Source organism: Drosophila miranda, chromosome 3, assembly GCF_003369915.1.
Source record: "Drosophila miranda strain MSH22 chromosome 3, D.miranda_PacBio2.1, whole genome shotgun sequence".
Taxonomy (NCBI): Eukaryota; Metazoa; Arthropoda; class Insecta; order Diptera; family Drosophilidae; genus Drosophila; species Drosophila miranda.
Window position 1 is genome coordinate 19,049,956 of NC_046676.1, and position 17,415 is coordinate 19,067,370.

Sequence of the window (17,415 nt, forward strand, 5' to 3'; positions counted from 1 at the left end):
ATTCGCACGAAAAGTTTCTCTTGTTCAAGTAAGACCTTTGACGGAAACAGACTTAGAAAGATGGCCTTCCCCAGACCACCCAAATTTGGCGAACGCCGCATGATGTTACGTAGACAGCTGGTAGGTATACACATATACCAAAAGAATCCCCAAATTCTGTTTTAAATAGTCACCAGAAACGCTGTCGGAAGCAAGTGGAGAGCTCAAACCCACGCCCACGATATCAGCTCCCCGGCTCATTTACATATTCAATCATGAGACTTTTAAAAACGATCTTCATGAACCACGAGCTGGCAGCGAGAAGGATGTACAAGCGCTGCGCAAGACATTCGAGAAACTCCAGTGCCAGATAATAGAAATAAAGGATCCTACATTGGCTGCGGTAAAGGAGAAAATAAGTGAAAGTGAGTAGTGCCGAGATCCACTCAAATTCCAATATCGTAATAATTAAAACACAAATTTTGCAGTCGAACGAAAAAACTTTGAGCAGCAGTCTGCATTGATTATTGTATTACTGAGCCACGGAGGTGAAAACGAAATGATCGTGGCATCAGACAACAAGGAGTACTCACTGCACAAGGACGTTCTCTTGCCACTATTTAAAAACGAGACTCTCAAAGGAAAGCCCAAGATCCTTATTGCGCAGGCATGCAAGGGCGAATTGGAAGCGGATGCAACTCTAATGAAACATAGTCCCAACGAGTACGTCAAGTGCTTTAGTAGCACCGAGGGCTTTAAGAGCTATCGCAGGGCGTCCGAAGGGTCCCTATACATCCAAACTCTGTGCAAGTGCATGGATGAGCTTGCGATTGAGAAGGACTTTTTATCCATCATGGACGAAGTGAACTTGAAGGTCGACAAAGACTCCAGTGCAAAGGGGTGAGCAGAGACTCTAAGAGGGATCCTCTTTTTTAACAATATATAATTTCTTATTGTTTAAATCTTCTAGATACCGGCAGTTACCTTGTTATACCAAAGCGATAAGTAAAAAGTATTACTTTAGGTAGGCGCCTTCAGTGTGGATACCCATCAAGAAATTGCGGATCGTTATAATGAGATAATCACTGGGAATTTTAATTACTTAGCTTCGATTTAAAGATCAACATTAAGAGATTATACATCAATCGTTACAGTATCGGCGGTCACGTTTTTATAATGGGAGAAGACGACGAGCCAAAAGTATATGCCAACAACTGGAAGACAGGTAGTATGTGAGCAGGAGCAGGTGCACGAGAATAAAGGAAACCCACATGTATAAATTATAATGGTAGGCACTATAAACTCCCCCTTGGGTACCCAATCAAAGCAAATGTAGATGATATAGGCGATCAAGATGACATAGTTGGTCAGGCTGGTAATGAGGAAGAAGATCAGCAGAACGGATGATTTCTGGAGGCTGTGGGGAAAGAGGTAATACTAATGGTGTTATGCTAGAGCTGAACGTACGAGCAGAGCCCCGCCTATCAGGAAGACACAGCCAATGCAGTGACAAATAGCCACCGCTTGCTCAATCCTATCGATGAAATGATCTGGAAAGAATAGGGATAGGTTTTACAGGGGTTGATTGACTCTGACATTAAACTTACATTTTGCGCCAATGGTGGCGATGGTTAAGTTAATAACAAAGTCTAAACAGGCGATGATTATGCACGCCTTGCGTAGTGCAATGCAGCAGCAGCACCATTTTAAGCGTATCATTTGGAGATTGTTGTGCTATCAGTTGAGAAACAGACTATAGGATTTTCGTTATTTTTCTGACTGATAAGGTAAGGACGGGTATGATTGACAGGTGAATCACGTGCTAGAAATATTACCTTCCGTCTACAGTTTATGTAGGGTTGTGCATCGTACATAGCATCTATGGTACAGAAGAGGCAGAAAAATGAATTAACAGACAAAAAAACACATTCTACATTGAAAGAAATATATATTGATAATATTTTCAATTTTGAATGCGCCTAAATTAACCTTTTTACAAAGAGAATACGTTAAAATTTGATATTGATGAGATAAGTGCTTGATCAAACCTCTCTAAATAAAGAGGGTCCCGCCCAGGGCCGCATAGAAGGAGTAGGCTACCAGCCAGCAGTACAAAGAGATCACTGTTTAGGGAAAAACGATTAATTGAGCCAGAGCCAGGGCCAGAGCCATGGAATACTTACAGAACAGTAAGATATAGGTTATCAATACAAAGTACCAAACGGCAAGAATTACATCGGCTACGAACAGGGGGATCAGGTATAGGATCATTGCTAAGGTCATCAATATGTATGGGATCATGAATTTGGTGCTAAGCTAGAGAATGGAACCGATTCAGTCAGGCCATCTATCTGTTTCCTATGAAAGGATCTACCATACCTTAATGGAGCCGTAGACCATGCCCGCGCAACTAATCAAATGTACTATGAATAAGAAAATAGTCAGCTTGTGGCACAGATCGGGAGTCCCTAGAGAAATGGTAATGGCAGAGTCAAGTTTACTTATCCTCTGATACTGTCCTGTGTAACTCACCCGTTCCGGCCATTATCATTATGAAGAAGCCTCCTAACACGTCAGCAATAGCATGGACTAGGCCTGATATGATCGCACCCAGACGCAAATCCACGAAGCAGCAACAATTCTGTAGATAGATCATTCTTCAGGCGGCTTTTTAGTAGTGTATACTGAGAAAATCCTTAACTTTGATTTGTTGAGTTGAGTTCTGAAGTTTTGCGAGTAATGTGTACTTAATGTGTGACAGTAATGATGGAGCATGTTATATCGAAAGAAGTTTTATTTGATGAGAAAACATGAATTAACAAAAGTTTTCCGATATTTATCTAAAATTAGCGGTACTAGTAAGTAGTCTCTGCAGCTGGTTCGAGGGGGGGGGGGGGGGGGGGATGGGACATATTTCAACGTAGACCTCCAGCAATGACGATTGCAATGACCGTCCCTGGCCTACCAGCAGTAGCTGTACGAGTATGTTCGGATTTTCGGTTACGTGTTATACAATAAATTACAAGTAAACAACGCAATCGGCAATTAATGCGTATACTTTTGGCAAATAGTATCGAAAAGAGGCCGGGAAGTCCAAGAGAGTCGACTCGGAGAGCGTGGAGTCTCCAAACAAAGCCGCAGAACGTGATTGCCGGGCCTCTCCCTCGGTCTGGAGTACTCCCTGTGTTTGCCTTTGCAATTTCGTTTTCAGTATCCAAATATACAAAATGGGCACAATGCGCTCCGATGGCTTCGATGCGAATCATCGTCTCCCCTGCCCCTGCCCCTGCCCCTGCCCCGCTCATCGTCTTCTCATTTGTATGCATCGTGCGGCGCTGCAAGTGCGGATTCAGCTCGGACGCGTAACGGCGATTGGGAAGCCATCGAAAATATTATGCAAAGAGACCCAAGGGGCTTATGAAAACGTTGTCCGCCATCTGGAGGAAGCTCCACTCATATATAATGCCCGATTGCCCTGCCACAATAGAGTCATTCGTGAACAAACTATCGACGAGAGATCAGCATGAAGCCCCAGATTGTCCTACTCTTCCTGGCCGCCAGCCTGGCTCTGGCTCTTGCCCGTCCGGAGCCGCCAAGATCCCGCTACGGAGCTCCGCCTCCACCTGCCCCACAACAGGAATACGGTCCACCGCCACCGGCTCAACCTTTGCCTGGCTACGGTCCACCAGCAGCCTTCTACGGTCCACCCGCTGCCCCCGCAGCCGAGGCCATTGTCACCAAGAACGTGTACGTCCATGTGCCGCCAGAGGAGCCGGAATTCTATCCAGCCTCTGCCCCCATCCAGACGGCGGTGCCCAAGAAGCACTACAAGATCATCTTCATCAAGGCCCCTAACCCACCCACGCCAGTCCGCCAAGTGCTGCCCCCACCAGTCCAGGACGAGCACAAGACCCTGGTGTACGTGCTGGTGAAGAAGCCCGAGGAGCAGCTGCCCGTCATCCTGCCCTCGCCGGCCCCCACCGAGCCCAGCAAGCCCGAGGTCTACTTCATCAAATACAAGCAGCAGCAGAAGCCCGCTCCCCAATACGGTCCACCCGCTGCGCCCGCCGAGGAATATGGCGCCCCACCCGCTCCCCGTGGCCTGGAGCAGTTCTAGTCATAAGTCGCAAAGTCCAGTCCAAAAATGTAAATATATAAATTATGATTTGCAATCGAATGTTGCCATTAAATACGGTTTAAAAGATAAAGAGCAGAAAATGGAGTTGGGATAGGTCTGGTCTGGTAACTCGGGCATTAATATTCTGGATGGGATCTGATCAGTTAAAATGGATTTCGAGTGCGGTCACCATACCATAATTATCTTATTTTTAGCGAAATGAACTCATTGCATTCTATATGAGTGGGTCCATCAAAGATTCCCTTTCTGGGATAAGGAGAATTAAAAACAAAATGAGAGAGCGTTTATTTTTTTAGTTTAATAAAAAGTAACAGAGCAACAGGCCCTATGTTTTTCTCAATACATCATAGAAAGAGTAGACCACCAGCCAGAAGTATACGCCTAAAACTGAAATAAAAGGAAGCTAAGAAATCCTTTATCGCGTTCATCTTACCCGCTTGGAAGACATCGAAATATAAATACTCATAGACGATGTCATCAGTGTATAGATAGTAGAAGATGAACTCGCCGATCAAAGCGACCAGCCGTATAATGCCTATCCAGAGATAGGGCAGTAGAAATATACGTAGTTGCTGAAAGAAAGAATTTTTACTTAATTCCTTTATCCTATGAATGACCCACCCCACCATCATGGCCCCGAGCAGAAGAAAGACGCAGCTTATGACATAGACGCCACTCAGAATGAGAGTGGCATAGCCCAGTAGGGTATCATCTGGAAGGTAAAACACGTACACTATAGTATATAAGAAGATAAACCTTTCCAGACTTACACTCCACAAAAAAGCGATCTATTCCCCGTATGAGCACTTCAATGATGGCTATCAAGATGCAGCCGCACTTGAGGTCCATGCAACAGCAACAATTATCCACATAGATCATTTTCGTATAGCTTGGAATTGAGTTTGTTGCCCAGGCCTACTATAATCGTGTTCTAGCTGGGTAATTACCTATTTTTTTCCAGGTAATTTAAATCACGTCTCTTGTACTTACAACACTTGTGGTGTGAATAACAAATGAAGCCCAATTAGGGTCATTGCCAGGTCAGGGAATGTGTCAAACTGAAATGCTTTTCCATTTTGATTTTGCGTTTATTTGTTAGTTCCGTTTATGGATAAATGTCTCACAACAACTATATTACAACTAGGTTAATGCAACGCGATGTAGTGATAGATTATAGATTATATCCCTCTCCGTACTCGTATTACCTGTTCATAGCCTCTCTATGCACTTACTTAACACTCCACCGAAACAAGTGGAAACAGTTCTGATATGGGGTATATGCGTACCTAGTTCTATATGTAGTTTTCCAATATTGATTTATTTGGGCACGGAAATACGTGGTAGTCCATAGGTTTATGTTGCTTAATCGCTTCTTTTATATCATTAAGTTATCATTATATACGGGTAGTTTTTTCATGTCTTTTTTAACTCAGTTCTTTTTGCGCAACGTTTTGGTGCTCAGTAGGTTGGTTTGTTTGAATCTCTTCTCAAGTCTCGTCTCATCTGCGGCAAGATATTGATACAAACGATCTGGTTCGTGCTCAACTGAAATATAACAAGCTATGGATACATAGATCCCCTTTATAGATAAATATATGTGTAGAGTAGTGAGTGTGAGATGTAGAGTGGAAAGGGAGTTGATCGATGGCTTGAGGATACAGAAGTGGACTAATACAATTATTAATTGGTAATGGCTAGAATCGGTGAGGCATTCGCAACTTTGAAACTCAGGAACTCAACTATGATTATCCTTTTGGTTATCTCTCTTTTCGTTTTGGCTACTAAAACACGATTAACTTATGGGGCGACAGCCAACTAATTAGTAACCGGTGACACAATTCGTAACTCCAATCCCCTAGGCATCCTCGCAGTCATCCTCGCAGTCCTCCTCGCCCTGCACGAACAGGCGATGGTTGCGCGCCTCCAGAATAGACCAAACGATGAGCGGTGTGCAGCCGAGCACCATGCAGGAGCCCATGCAGTAGAAACAGATTTCATAGTCCCCCGACAGATCTCGCAGGAGACCAGCCAGCGGTGGCACCGAGATGGCACCAATGCTCTGGAACATACGCACCAGCCCGTAGCTGGAGCTGATCCGGTCCGTGCCGAAGACGTCGGCCAGGAGAACGGGCATCAGGACGTACCAGCTGCCCAGGCAGAGGCCGTAGACGGCGGCGGAGAGGCCCACCAGAATCAGTGTCTTGGCAAATGGAATGGTGAGGACCGCCAGGCCGGCGCCCAAAATGCTAAACGATGAATTAAAGCCAAGATTTAGTGAAGCGCAGATCTTGATGAGAGAGCGGCAAATACCACAGGGTGTAGGTCTTCTTGCGATCGAACAGCTGCAGATCCGATAGCCAGCCCAGGCCCAGGCGCCCACAAAGATCCAGGACAGCGCTGATGGCTACCAAATAGCCCGCCTCGCTTTTGTTGTAGCCTATGGAAGAGGAGAGTCATTAATGCTGTTAGGGTATTAGGTGGAAATGGAGCAGTTCTGGGGACACCCACCTATGGAGATGACATGGGCAGGCAGATAGTACAGCATGTAGGGACAGCCCACGGACATCAGGGTGACGGAGAGGGTCATCAGGATGAATCGCGGTTCCTGCAGCAGACTGATGTCCAGATACATCTCGATACGCTCGCAGCAGGTGCGCGGCAGCTGCTCCTCATCATCATCATCGTTGTCCTCGTCGTCTGCCGCACCATCGGCATTGATGCTTTCCACCAGCTGGGAGTTGAGGATGCCACCGCTGTCCGACAACTGCTGCTGCTTCAGCTCGCTGAGGTTGCTCACCGGCGTGGGAATCTCCATGCTCTTGCTCAGCCCGCGACTGACCACGCTGGGTGGCGACAGTGGCCTCTCCAGGTGGGCCTGGATCTTCGAGATGACCTCGTCGTTGGCGAACACATTGCGTCGCCGACGACTGCCGCGATTCGAGTCCGTACCGGAGTGCTTGCGGTAGACCCAGGTGGAGTCGGTGCTCAGGTCCTCGACGGAGTGCAGCAGACCGGAGCTGCGCACCTTCTTCATGGGCTTGATGAAGGTGGTCTCGCCAATGATGTCCTTCACCTCGTCGTCGCTCTCCTGCGCCGACTTGTCGTCTTGTCGTGCTGGCGAATGCAACAGTAGTGAGGGCTGCTGCCCAGAGCTCCTATTGCACTCACCTGCTGCTGGCTGCTTGCTGGTGTAGTAGTTCAGATGGTTCTTGGACTCTTCGAGGAACAGGTGCTCGATGAACTTGTCGCTCAGCTCGTTGTCACCCACCACCTCGCAGGTGTCCAGGTATGTGGAGGTGGTCAGAATTCCCGTCGTGCTCGGGTTGATGTCCTCGTTCAGCGGCTTCTCAGTGGCCTCCGGCGCCTGGGCCTGCCCCAGGTCCGTGTACGCGCTTATCGGACGATAGAGCATCGCCGACACGCAGACGTGCAGCATGCAGCCACCCAGGATGAGGAGGGTGGCATGGAATCCGCATTTCTCCACCAGATGCTTGATCAGCACCGGTAGAATGAAGCTGCCTGCGGCGGTGCCCGAGACACAGATGCCGTTGGCCAGGGCGCGGTGCGTGTCAAAGTACTGGGACACAATGACGATGCCTGGTGTGGTAGAGAGACCTCCGCCAATGCCTGTAGTGAGGGAAGAGATTAGGAAACTGCAAGGAGGCCACAAGGAGGTTTCTCACCCCAGTTCTCAAAACTCACCCGTCAGTATGCCGAAGGTGAAGAGCAGGTGCACCAGGCTGGTGGCGAAATAGCTGAGCATCATGCCCATGGCACAGAAGATGCCCCCCACGAAGACGACCGCCCGGCACGAGAACCGCTGGCACAGGGCGCTCGAAAGGGGTGCGAGGACCAGGCACAGAGCCGAGAGAATTGCCGGTATCCAGGAGGCAACGGTGGCCGTCGAGCTGGGAAATGTCTCCATTATCTCCACGTAGAGCACTCCGTAGGATTTGACCAGTCCGGCCACCCAGAACTGCACGGAGAAGGCCCCGAAGACGATGAACCAGCCATAGCCGCCGTCGGGTGGCTCCAGGTTGCCGCCACCGCTGTCCGTTGTCGTCGTGGAGGAGTCGCGATCCTTGGCCAGTGGCTTGCTGCGTCGCTGGACGATCCGATCCCGCTCCTTGGCTTTGCGGATGCATTTGCTCTTCGCCGTCTGCGATCCATTTCCGTTTCCGGTTCCGTTTCCGTACTGCTGCGTCTTTCGACTGCTGCGCAGCTCGTGCGATTTGGCTATCAACGGCCTCGCCGTGATACTGGAGACAGTCAACAGGTTCTCGTTGTCGTCCTCCTCCAGCTCGGAGATCTGGTGCTCCAGCAAGCTGGCGTGCAGGGTGCGTGGGCAGCAGGGGGCGTCCAGGGTGAGTGTGGCGGGTCGCCGGGCGGGCGACGGCGACATCGACATCGAGGGCATGCACAGGGACTCCATCTGCTTGACATCCAGCTCGGCAAGTGGCACCACCACGGTGGTAACTGTGGGGAGTGGTGCGGGTGGCGCTGACACGATCGAGAAGAGGGATCCGCACTCGATGCCAACGCCGCCGTCTCCGCCACCCGATCCCAGTGCCACGCCAGAGCCGGCCGCTGGCTTCGTGTTGAGAATGAACCCTCCCGACTCGTACTGGACTCCACCAGCTGGGTCCGGTTCACTCGCGCAGTAAATCGATCCCCTGGAACCCTAGAGGAAAAGGAAAGGAGCCGAGAGTAGAATAGGTAAGATATAAAAATGTATAATTTCTACCGGAAATGGAACTTATATTTCTACATTATAGATCACAGGCTCGCGCAACTCATACGAACAGAGTTGGGAAATCCCCCCCATCTGCTTCTTACTTTTTGGCAATATTATAAACCCTTCTTCAAGGCTACAAAGAGTTGATTAAATGGCCATAAATCTAAAAGTTGTTGACAAATTGACTGCAGGCGGGGAAAGGAAGAGTCTCATTTAGTCCCATTTGCGTGGTGAAGCGAAATGCCACGAAAGCACGCGATCTCCGGACCAGGTCCTAGACCACAAGCCAGACGACATCGCTGCAGCGCCCTAATATATGCAATGGGTTTGCTTTGCTTTAATTGAGTTAACTTTCACCCTTCGCAGCGCACCGCACTGTTCCCGGTTGGTGATTCACTCCTCCTGCATTGGATATTGTAATTACCCGCGGACTGGGAAGATTTACCTGCTTTTTCGTGTACTTTGTGCTTGTTAAATCGATGCAACAACCAGCCCGAGTTGGGTGCAAGTGCATGCTGTGTTGGCATGACGTCTGGGAATTTTCCATTTGTCTGTGGGGGGCACCCGCTCCTTGCCAACAAACTGCCAGTTTGTTCGACTCTTCAGGGTCAAGTGCAAGGCGAGGGTGGTCGACAGCCGGAAACCGAAGGCATCGATGGTGCCACGCGATGGTACACATACGTACCATGCCTCTGTGATAAGATCTGAACGTATCTTATCCAACCTTCAAAATTTTCAGTGCACGCGAGAAAGCTTACGGCGTTCCCAATTTGTCAATCTATGAACAGTGTAAACGCATCATTCTCCCGCTCATAAATCGAACTGGAGAACTAGGCAAACACGTATTAAGTATCCGACAGGTAAGCCGATGCGAGTGGGAGGGCCTTTGTTAATACAAGGAGTGTGTGGGCCTTGGCAGGTGAGGTGTCAGTTTCCCTGCCATGGCAGGTGTCGATTACTCGAAACGTGCCGCTAATGAACTACGTGCCACATCGATGGCGGAAAATAACCATGTAGAATGGTTGCGTAAATAATGGGCATACAACATTAAGCGCTGAATGCAACAACGTCAACTGACTAGCAGCACTAATAAGAAGGAGTCAGTATGACTCACACACAGCATCCCAGCGAGCCAGGAACCACCCCCAGCCCAGTGACCTTGTCGAATGTCAGATCCTAGGCTTCCATTGTGCTCCCGCTGTCAGCTGTAATCCGGCCTAAATTGTCAGGACAGTGGAGGCTTACACCCCCATTCGTTTTCAATTTCGCAACATTTCAAGGCCTTCGTGGCCCAGCCTCAGTGAAAAGAAAAACTTTCCCTCTGCCAGGGCTAGTTGCTTATGTGGCACAGATGCGGTGGCACGATAAGCGGTCAAGGCAGTGGGTGGCTTACGCACACAACTTGTTGAGTGGGTGAAATGGCACCAGCAGCAGGCAACAGAAGCGCAGTTCCTAGCGTTCTAATTGGGTACTTTTCTCCCACTCTTGTTACCTGGAAAGTGCTTGCAGTGGCACTCCAATGCCCATCCAATCTATAGCGATATTCTTGGGCCCCACCTGAAACTATATACCTCGCTGGAGGCTTGGCAGGACTCTTCTGCAATCATTGAGGGTGTGCTGATTGAGATGGATCACTTGTGAGCCTGCTGACCTGCTGATGATGGCCAGCATGTGGCCATATGTAATGTTGACCCATTCTCTGGTTGGGTTACAATGTTTACCTACGACACGGGCTTCGGCGCATGCTCACCAAAGCAGCCCAGTCACCCTCCACTGCCACTGCCACTGCCACTGCTGCTGACACCGCCACCGCCACCGCCACTACCACTTCTACCAGCTACCTCAATAGCTTTGAGCTTGGCCCACTCCACAGATGGGAGGGAGCTGTAGCTGCTCCACTCACCTGCAAATTCCAGTCACGCTGTAGGGATGACATTGGCGTCCTTTACTGAACCTGAATCGCCTCTGATGTTTCTCTTGTTGCTCGCGTTGTTGTTGGTGTTGCTTGGGGCGTTGTTGTTGTACACCCAAATGCATTGGGTTGTCTCTGCTGTGGGACCCACCGAGTGCACAAATACCGAGCGGAGCGCGGGCCTTCCCCGGTTGGCCCAATTTCCTCTGAATCTCCCGTCTGCTGCACCGTCTGTCCACCTCCGTTCGTGTCGTCGTGGTCCTCGTCTCGTTTGGCACAGAATCGTCTTTGTGGGATCTTCTGGTAATGCGGTTGGGAAGCCTGTCCTGTCACTGATGCTGGGAGATGAGATGCTGGTGGCTTCCAGGAAACTTCTATGGCGTCATCTTTCAATTGTTGCTTTGTGGTGTTTGCACTGTTTTGTGGTCGGAGCAGCTGTTTCCGGGGTTTCCTTGTCTCTGTCTCTGTCTCTGACTCTTCCGTTTCCGCTCACCAGCACAAGCGCACACTCTCCGTGTGTAATTTTATGTGGGCGCGGGTGTGCGTGTGTGTGTTTGACAAAATGACAAATGCAGTTTTTGGAACAAATCGATATACGTGCGAAATTTCACTTGATTTCGCTTAGTAGTAACTTTCCGATTTAAGCAATATAAAAATTCGACTGCTAGAGTACTGAGCGCTGGCTTTCATTGATATTTGTATCGTTCGCTGATTAAATTAGTTTTCGACACACCAAGAGTCCTTTGAAAATTATTACTCAGAGACGTCTGTTCCTTTCTGTTCTTTTCCCTCGAAAGTTCTGCTGCTCTTTGAAGCTTGCGATGTGATGTCCTTTGTCCATATCCTTTAGCCTGATTTTGAGGTGAGTTTCCGAGGAGAGAGAGAGAGAGAGAGTGATAGTAAAAGAAGAAGAAAGAGAGGAAAATCCATTTTATTCGTTTTGTTTTGCTAGCCATATTTTGCCGCCGCCGCTTGTTGCCTATGCTGGAAGTCGGAGGAATAGTTCCTGGTTGAGCGGCTGATGAGTGTACAGTCATCACTCGCTAACATTTCCATCGGTGCCACCGCCCAGAATACTTTGTAGGTTATTTTAAGGATACATGTTTATTGAAAAATATTCAATTTAACGATGAGAAACACGACTTAGCGCTCTGTACTGATAGATCACAGTTCCAAGGAATATAAAATTGATCAGCACTGACAGTAGGAGGGCCAACATAATAACTGTGACTATCCAGTCAAGAACCATTGTATACGCGGCGATTCCCATCAGGATGAGCATTACCCAGGGCACAAACAAGTACCGACGATTCTGCGGAATAAAATGGGAATTTTTGAACAATGTGCGGCCTGTGTGAATCATTAATGTAATCTTACGTTCAGAGCGCCAACAACGAGCAGCAGTGAAGACAACGAATATGCAATTGAGGTACATGTCCAGAAGATCTTTACGCTTTGCTTGTGGGAACCTTTCGCGGCAAGGAACAAGCATGCGGCGCACATACCAATCACTGTCGAGAAGCCTCCAATGAAAACCGTCAGTATTCTGACAGTACAATATTTTCTCCAAAATGCACGATGTACAATATCCAGTTCTGACATCCTTGAATTTATCGTTTTGAGTTATTTAACAATGTGCTTGAAAGGCCAATACAAGTTTCAGTTTAGTCGATTTGAATTTTCGCGGCAACAGTGCTACCCATCATACGATTGAGTTTTTAACCGACGGTATATTTACGGTATATCGGTATATAACGGTATATTTAGTCAATTTCATCAATATTAAACTTTATTTTCAACGTTATTCCAATAAAAGCAAGTATTTCGAATAGGCCAATCATGTATAGAATTGATTCATCAATCGTACAAAATTGAGTGGGCATGGCTAAATGTTCCATATAGATAGTATTTTTCTACGGAAGAAAGAATTGGTCGTTTTTTGAATCGAATTTGAGTTCGCCGCAGTTCGCCGCAGTTCGCTTTAGCAACAATGAGTCCCATTCCATACACAATGTTGCGGCAACATTTCCTTGAAAACCGTATTTTAGTCAAAATAAAATACATTAAGGTAATTAAAAGAAGCAATCTTGTAAAAAATGTATTTATCTATGGGATAAAGCTAAGTGGGCATCTATATAGCTTGAAATATAGGCAATACCCGATTCGCCGCAGTTTCGCTATTGCAGCAATGAGTCTCATTCCATATACAAGCATGTTGCTAATTCCATGCACACATACCCTGGGGGAAATGGATGTTATAGAATTGAGACAATGTTTGTCATCCCAGGCTCCGTAGGCATCAGGATCGAGATAAATATATACAAGATACTAATAATACACATGAATAAGTCAAAAACATGTCAATTTGAGAAAAGGTCTTAGTAAATTGCGTTTAATCTTCATATGAAATTAACGAAATAGGGTATACAAAGGCCTATACACGCATCAAGTATTCAAATTCCAGCAACATTGCGACTGTTTTTTTTGTTGAACTATTTTGTTTATACCTTGTTTTAGCCCAAATACACTAAAAGCAAGGACCAAAAACTAACAAATTTTGTAGAAAATTTATTCATCAATGGCCTAAAATTATGTGGGCATGGCTAAATGTTCTATATACCCAGTAACATTCCACGGAAGATCAAAAACGAGGAATATGTAAAATATAACTTGAGTTCGATATCGATTGATTGAGTTTGTCGATAAGTCGATCACACGGCATGTAAATAAAAACAGAGCAAAATATTAAACAAATTTACACTTGCAGCTCTATGAACTATTCCTCCGGCTGCCAGCTCCGTCTTCAATGAACCTCTAGGGCCCGGCCCGCACAAAACGATATCAAAATGGATCCTGTGGTGTTCTTCGCAGTGGTGACGTCCCTCTACGGCGTCCTATATTTTTTCGATCGCTTTTTCAAAGTAAGTCCCCAAGTCAAAGGTGAAACTCTGTACCAGAATGTGCCCTATCTTTGACAGAGCTGCATGCACTACCCATACGATGCCTTTCTGAAGAACACCGGACTGTCTGTGAACTTTATGAGCCTGCACTGGCACACGAACGCTTTCAATCGGGCGCTGCTGCGCTGGGGATCCGCCGGTAACAGCTGCACCCGCAACTTCATGGTCACCAGCTTCAATGTGGGCGTGCTGTTGACCTTCTCACTGCTGCCCATCGGCATCATCCTGCTCATCATCACGATATTCAGTGGCGGCGAGGCAGACACTTCAGCCCCGTATGCCTCGGCAATGCCAGTACAGCTGGAGATTCTGCTGCCTGGCGTCAACCTGCCGCTGGAGGAGATCGGCTACTACATTACGACTCTTGTGCTTTGCCTGGTGGTCCACGAAATGGGTCACGCCATGGCGGCTGTGCTGGAGGATGTCCCTGTGACTGGGTTCGGAATTAAGGTAAGCCGGCAAAGCCGCAAATGAGTATCAAAAATAACTCTCGAACATCCCAAACCGTTTTCAGTTCTTTTTCTGCCTGCCGATGGCCTACACAGAGCTCTCGAACGACCACCTTAACAGCCTGCGCTGGTTCAAGAAGTTGCGGGTCTTGTGCGCGGGCATTTGGCACAATTTTCTGTTTGCCGGCATCTGCTACCTGCTCATCTCGACGATAGGCATCACCATGTCCCCCTTCTTCGTGTACAACGAACATGTGATAGTCACGGAGCTGACTCGGAAGTCTGCGCTGCGAGGAGAGCGCGGACTGAAAGTGGACAATCTCATCACCCAGGTGAACGGATGTCCAATAAGCAGCGTGGAAAGCTGGCACTCATGTTTGTACAGTACCATGAAGAAGAGGGCAGGCTATTGCGTTAGCGCGGACTTTATCCAGCTAAACGACGAAAGCAGCGCCATTTCACACCACAGCGTCGATGGACAATTGCAATGCTGCGACGAGCTGAATCCCAACGTCAGCTGCTTCGAGGTGGTGGAGGATGTGAACGGCGATGTACCTGTGGAGCTGCCACAGCATGTTTGCCTCAACGTGCGTCGCACACTGGAGGAAGTCACCGAGCACTGCACATCGGGCCTTTGCTCGGAGGGATTCTGTCTGCGTCCGTTGATGCGGAACATAACAGCCATAATGACGTTCAAGCGTCTGAATTTAAATGGTGAAAAGCTGCCGCCGGTCATCTATGTGGGTCATCCGTGGGATGTGTCTCGCACCGTTGAGGTTTCAGCCTTCGTGCCGCGCTACAGGTTCCTGAGTGCCGCCTGGCCGGACGCCTGGTTCCTGCTGCTTAAGTACAACGTGGTCTTCAGCATTGGCTTGGCCTTAGTCAACGCCATTCCGTGCTTTGGCTTCGATGGGGCTCACATCACCAGCACCGTGATACACAGCTTTCTGGTGGGAAAAGTGGACCAGTATGCCAAGAGGGATCTCATATCGGTGATAATCACTAGCGTGGGCTCCTTGCTTTTTGGCCTGGCCCTGCTCAAGGTCGCCTGGCTCAGCTTTCTCAGGCCCCTTATGTAGAAACTGGAAACTGGAGTTCAACTCCACTTCAAGACGCTAGACTGCTATTTTCACTTTCATACACAGCGAATTGTAGCACCTCAAAGATGATAGCTTTTGTCATAGTCGTTAGTTTTACCTCGTATTTATTTTCGTATTGTTGTCGAGCTCAAAAATAAAGTCAACAGGCATTTTCCTCACTTTCCCTCCTCGCTCACTCCGCTCAGCTGCAGGCTGGTCTTCAGCTCAGTCAGGCTCCTTCGCCCGTGCTGCATTAGCATCTTGATGGCCACCTCGTCGCTCTGGGAACGGTTCGTCTGGAAGTCGTGCCGTGCCCAGGCCCGCAGTTCCGCCTGGCTGTGTTTGTCCGGAACTTGGCGAATGGTGCGAAAAATTTCCCGGTATAGCTTCAAGACTTCTTGCCGCAGCATAAACTGTGTGGTGGAGGAACGCATGGCATGTAATACTTCCACTCCCAGATGATTTAACAGCTTACCTGCTTTAAAGTGAGGGCTACTTTTGGCACCTTTGTCATCTTCGCATTTCCTTGGCTTCCTTTGGCTTGTAGTTCACACAATTTTCCTCTTTTCTTAGATTTTTCTCTGCATTTTCCAATCAATTGCAAAATCAAAACATTAACAGATGGCTCCACCTGCTGTTTACTTTGTTAGAGATGATAGCGATGGTTTCGATCATTCGACAATCGATTATAATTGTTTGATAACTTAATTCAAACTGAAAAATCATTTAAATTTTAGTGCTATCATTCAAATAAATATAAATTAATTATTGCCGCATTGCAAAAACTATATAATTGAAATATAAATAAAAAAAAAATATATTTCCCGAATTGACCCCGACGTGATTTGAACACGCAACCTTCTGATCTGGAGTCAGACGCGCTACCGTTGCGCCACGGAGTCACTTGAAATGATCCTGTCCCAATAGACCACTTGAACCAACAATTCTCTATTATTCCTAATCTTTTTATAGACAAATACATTTAGAATTATTCAATAGGGAAATTTTAGATTAAAAGATGATAAAAATCTCTTATCTGTAGGGGGCATTGAAAATACTTAAAATTAAACACTTTGGGCCACAAGGCAAAATGCAATAAATTGGTAAAGGTAGCCAAAAGTTTGCCACAATTAATGTATAAATTGCAATTTTCATCAACTGTCGCTAATGACTAAGTCAAAGGTATTTCAAACGTGTGTTTAGTTCGACCACGGGCCTCCGGAGAGGGGCACGCACGTAGGAAGCACAATCTAACAATAAATCTATCTGGCTGTTGTTCAAATTAATTTAAATTCATTGCATTAAATGCTACATTTATCTATATGATTGCATTGTTTCTTGAGTGACACGGCAGCTGCTTTTGGTTCCCACTGCTGTGTCGTTGATTATGATGTTCTACTTAAGCGATTCAATTGTCTCTTAAGGGACTGGCACCGAGACCGACCGGTACTCGTACTGGTACTATCGAAAGTGGTGCTTGGTGCTTGGTATTGCCTGATGGTAAGTTTTCGCCTAGAGCCAACTGTTTTGTGCCCGTGCCATGGTCATACCAATACGCGTATTAATCGTTGTTCGCAGATGGGCTAAGACAGGGCTCTGCTTCAGCTTATGATTCAGTGGGACCCTCCCTATAGAAGATGAATCCAGGCCCAAAAAGTGCCTCTTTTATGTTATATGATATATGTATTTCTATATGTATGACCTTTTTGGATGTCAGAACTATTTTCTGTCCACATTACTTGCATTTTCCCCAAAGATTAATTTCCCACTGAAATCTCTCTGATCTCTCTGCTGGCCATGTCAGCGGACATCACGAGTATTTTGTGCAAAATTAAAACAGAAATTGGACATAACATACCCGTGCATTTCCGAGGCAGAACAAAACGAAGGCAGGTGAAATGATGCAATTTATTTTTAACTGTAAAGCACAGAATAATTATGCAAAGACACAAGAGCCACAAGAGGCACGAGAGCCACGAGAGAGGCGGCAAACACCTCCTTAGTCATCACAGAGACAGAGCGGGGCGGGTGGGGGCCGCAGCCCAGCCATACGTCATCAGCCAACAGACCCACAGCTGCGCATACGCAGACACCCAACAACAGCAGCGCCGACGAAGCAGCAGCAGCAGCAACAGCAGCAGCAGAGACAGTAAAAATCCGCAT

General features: G+C 47.4%; 8 protein-coding genes and 1 non-coding gene across 13 annotated transcripts; 3 read left to right on the top strand and 6 right to left on the bottom strand.

The window, feature by feature from the left end:
• Positions 1–34: 34 nt before the first annotated feature.
• LOC108158700 (caspase-3) lies at positions 35–1,135 on the top strand. Its single transcript, XM_017291235.2, has 4 exons — positions 35–120; positions 170–404; positions 468–879; positions 950–1,135. The coding sequence occupies exons 1-4, from the start codon at positions 61–63 to the stop codon at positions 1,005–1,007; spliced, it is 765 nt and encodes a 254-aa protein (XP_017146724.1). The 5' UTR covers positions 35–60; the 3' UTR covers positions 1,008–1,135.
• Positions 1,091–2,794, bottom strand: LOC108158701. Of its 3 annotated transcripts, XM_033391603.1 has the most exons (8): positions 2,512–2,794; positions 2,359–2,447; positions 2,163–2,295; positions 1,815–2,102; positions 1,587–1,732; positions 1,447–1,529; positions 1,251–1,389; positions 1,091–1,193 (listed from the first exon to the last, which is right to left on the bottom strand). In XM_033391603.1, the coding sequence occupies exons 5-8, from the start codon at positions 1,696–1,698 to the stop codon at positions 1,114–1,116; spliced, it is 414 nt and encodes a 137-aa protein (XP_033247494.1). In that variant the 5' UTR covers positions 1,699–1,732; positions 1,815–2,102; positions 2,163–2,295; positions 2,359–2,447; positions 2,512–2,794; the 3' UTR covers positions 1,091–1,113. The 3 variants fall into 3 exon arrangements, with proteins under 3 accessions (XP_033247494.1, XP_033247493.1, XP_017146729.1); XM_017291240.2 differs by lacking the exons at positions 1,091–1,193; positions 1,251–1,389; positions 1,447–1,529; positions 1,587–1,732 and having other exon boundaries at positions 1,928–2,102; positions 2,512–2,762; XM_033391602.1 differs by lacking the exons at positions 1,815–2,102; positions 2,163–2,295; positions 2,359–2,447; positions 2,512–2,794 and having other exon boundaries at positions 1,091–1,389; positions 1,587–1,780.
• Positions 2,795–2,890: 96 nt separating this feature from the next.
• Positions 2,891–4,187, top strand: LOC108158203 (extensin-3). The gene has a single exon (XM_017290426.2). The coding sequence runs from the start codon at positions 3,503–3,505 to the stop codon at positions 4,094–4,096; it is 594 nt and encodes a 197-aa protein (XP_017145915.1). The 5' UTR covers positions 2,891–3,502; the 3' UTR covers positions 4,097–4,187.
• Positions 4,188–4,386: 199 nt separating this feature from the next.
• LOC108158433 lies at positions 4,387–5,052 on the bottom strand. Of its 2 annotated transcripts, XM_017290715.2 has the most exons (4): positions 4,888–5,051; positions 4,744–4,829; positions 4,551–4,689; positions 4,387–4,504 (listed from the first exon to the last, which is right to left on the bottom strand). In XM_017290715.2, exons 1-4 carry the CDS (start codon positions 4,994–4,996, stop codon positions 4,443–4,445), a joined length of 396 nt encoding a protein of 131 aa, XP_017146204.1. In that variant the 5' UTR covers positions 4,997–5,051; the 3' UTR covers positions 4,387–4,442. The 2 variants fall into 2 exon arrangements, with proteins under 2 accessions (XP_017146204.1, XP_033248289.1); XM_033392398.1 differs by lacking the exon at positions 4,387–4,504 and having other exon boundaries at positions 4,571–4,689; positions 4,739–4,829; positions 4,888–5,052.
• Positions 5,053–5,169: 117 nt separating this feature from the next.
• LOC108160830 lies at positions 5,170–11,623 on the bottom strand. 2 transcript variants are annotated; one of them, XM_017295064.2, is made up of 6 exons: positions 10,756–11,623; positions 7,820–8,798; positions 7,286–7,744; positions 6,626–7,231; positions 6,428–6,554; positions 5,170–6,363 (listed from the first exon to the last, which is right to left on the bottom strand). In XM_017295064.2, the coding sequence occupies exons 1-6, from the start codon at positions 10,786–10,788 to the stop codon at positions 5,973–5,975; spliced, it is 2,595 nt and encodes an 864-aa protein (XP_017150553.1). In that variant the 5' UTR covers positions 10,789–11,623; the 3' UTR covers positions 5,170–5,972. The 2 variants fall into 2 exon arrangements, with proteins under 2 accessions (XP_017150553.1, XP_017150552.1); XM_017295063.2 differs by having other exon boundaries at positions 6,626–7,744.
• A 232-nt stretch (positions 11,624–11,855) lies between these two features.
• On the bottom strand, positions 11,856–12,464 carry LOC108158263. The gene is made up of 2 exons (XM_017290499.2): positions 12,142–12,464; positions 11,856–12,076 (listed from the first exon to the last, which is right to left on the bottom strand). The coding sequence occupies exons 1-2, from the start codon at positions 12,364–12,366 to the stop codon at positions 11,888–11,890; spliced, it is 414 nt and encodes a 137-aa protein (XP_017145988.1). The 5' UTR covers positions 12,367–12,464; the 3' UTR covers positions 11,856–11,887.
• A 997-nt stretch (positions 12,465–13,461) lies between these two features.
• LOC108159953 (membrane-bound transcription factor site-2 protease) lies at positions 13,462–15,431 on the top strand. The gene is made up of 3 exons (XM_017293618.2): positions 13,462–13,685; positions 13,743–14,174; positions 14,239–15,431. The coding sequence occupies exons 1-3, from the start codon at positions 13,611–13,613 to the stop codon at positions 15,250–15,252; spliced, it is 1,521 nt and encodes a 506-aa protein (XP_017149107.1). The 5' UTR covers positions 13,462–13,610; the 3' UTR covers positions 15,253–15,431.
• LOC108159955 (LYR motif-containing protein 2) lies at positions 15,361–15,906 on the bottom strand. The gene is made up of 2 exons (XM_017293621.2): positions 15,728–15,906; positions 15,361–15,665 (listed from the first exon to the last, which is right to left on the bottom strand). Exons 1-2 carry the CDS (start codon positions 15,764–15,766, stop codon positions 15,429–15,431), a joined length of 276 nt encoding a protein of 91 aa, XP_017149110.1. The 5' UTR covers positions 15,767–15,906; the 3' UTR covers positions 15,361–15,428.
• A 176-nt stretch (positions 15,907–16,082) lies between these two features.
• On the bottom strand, positions 16,083–16,154 carry Trnaw-cca. The gene has a single exon. It is a non-coding gene; the product is annotated as a tRNA-Trp (tRNA).
• Between the last annotated feature and the right edge of the window lie 1,261 nt (positions 16,155–17,415).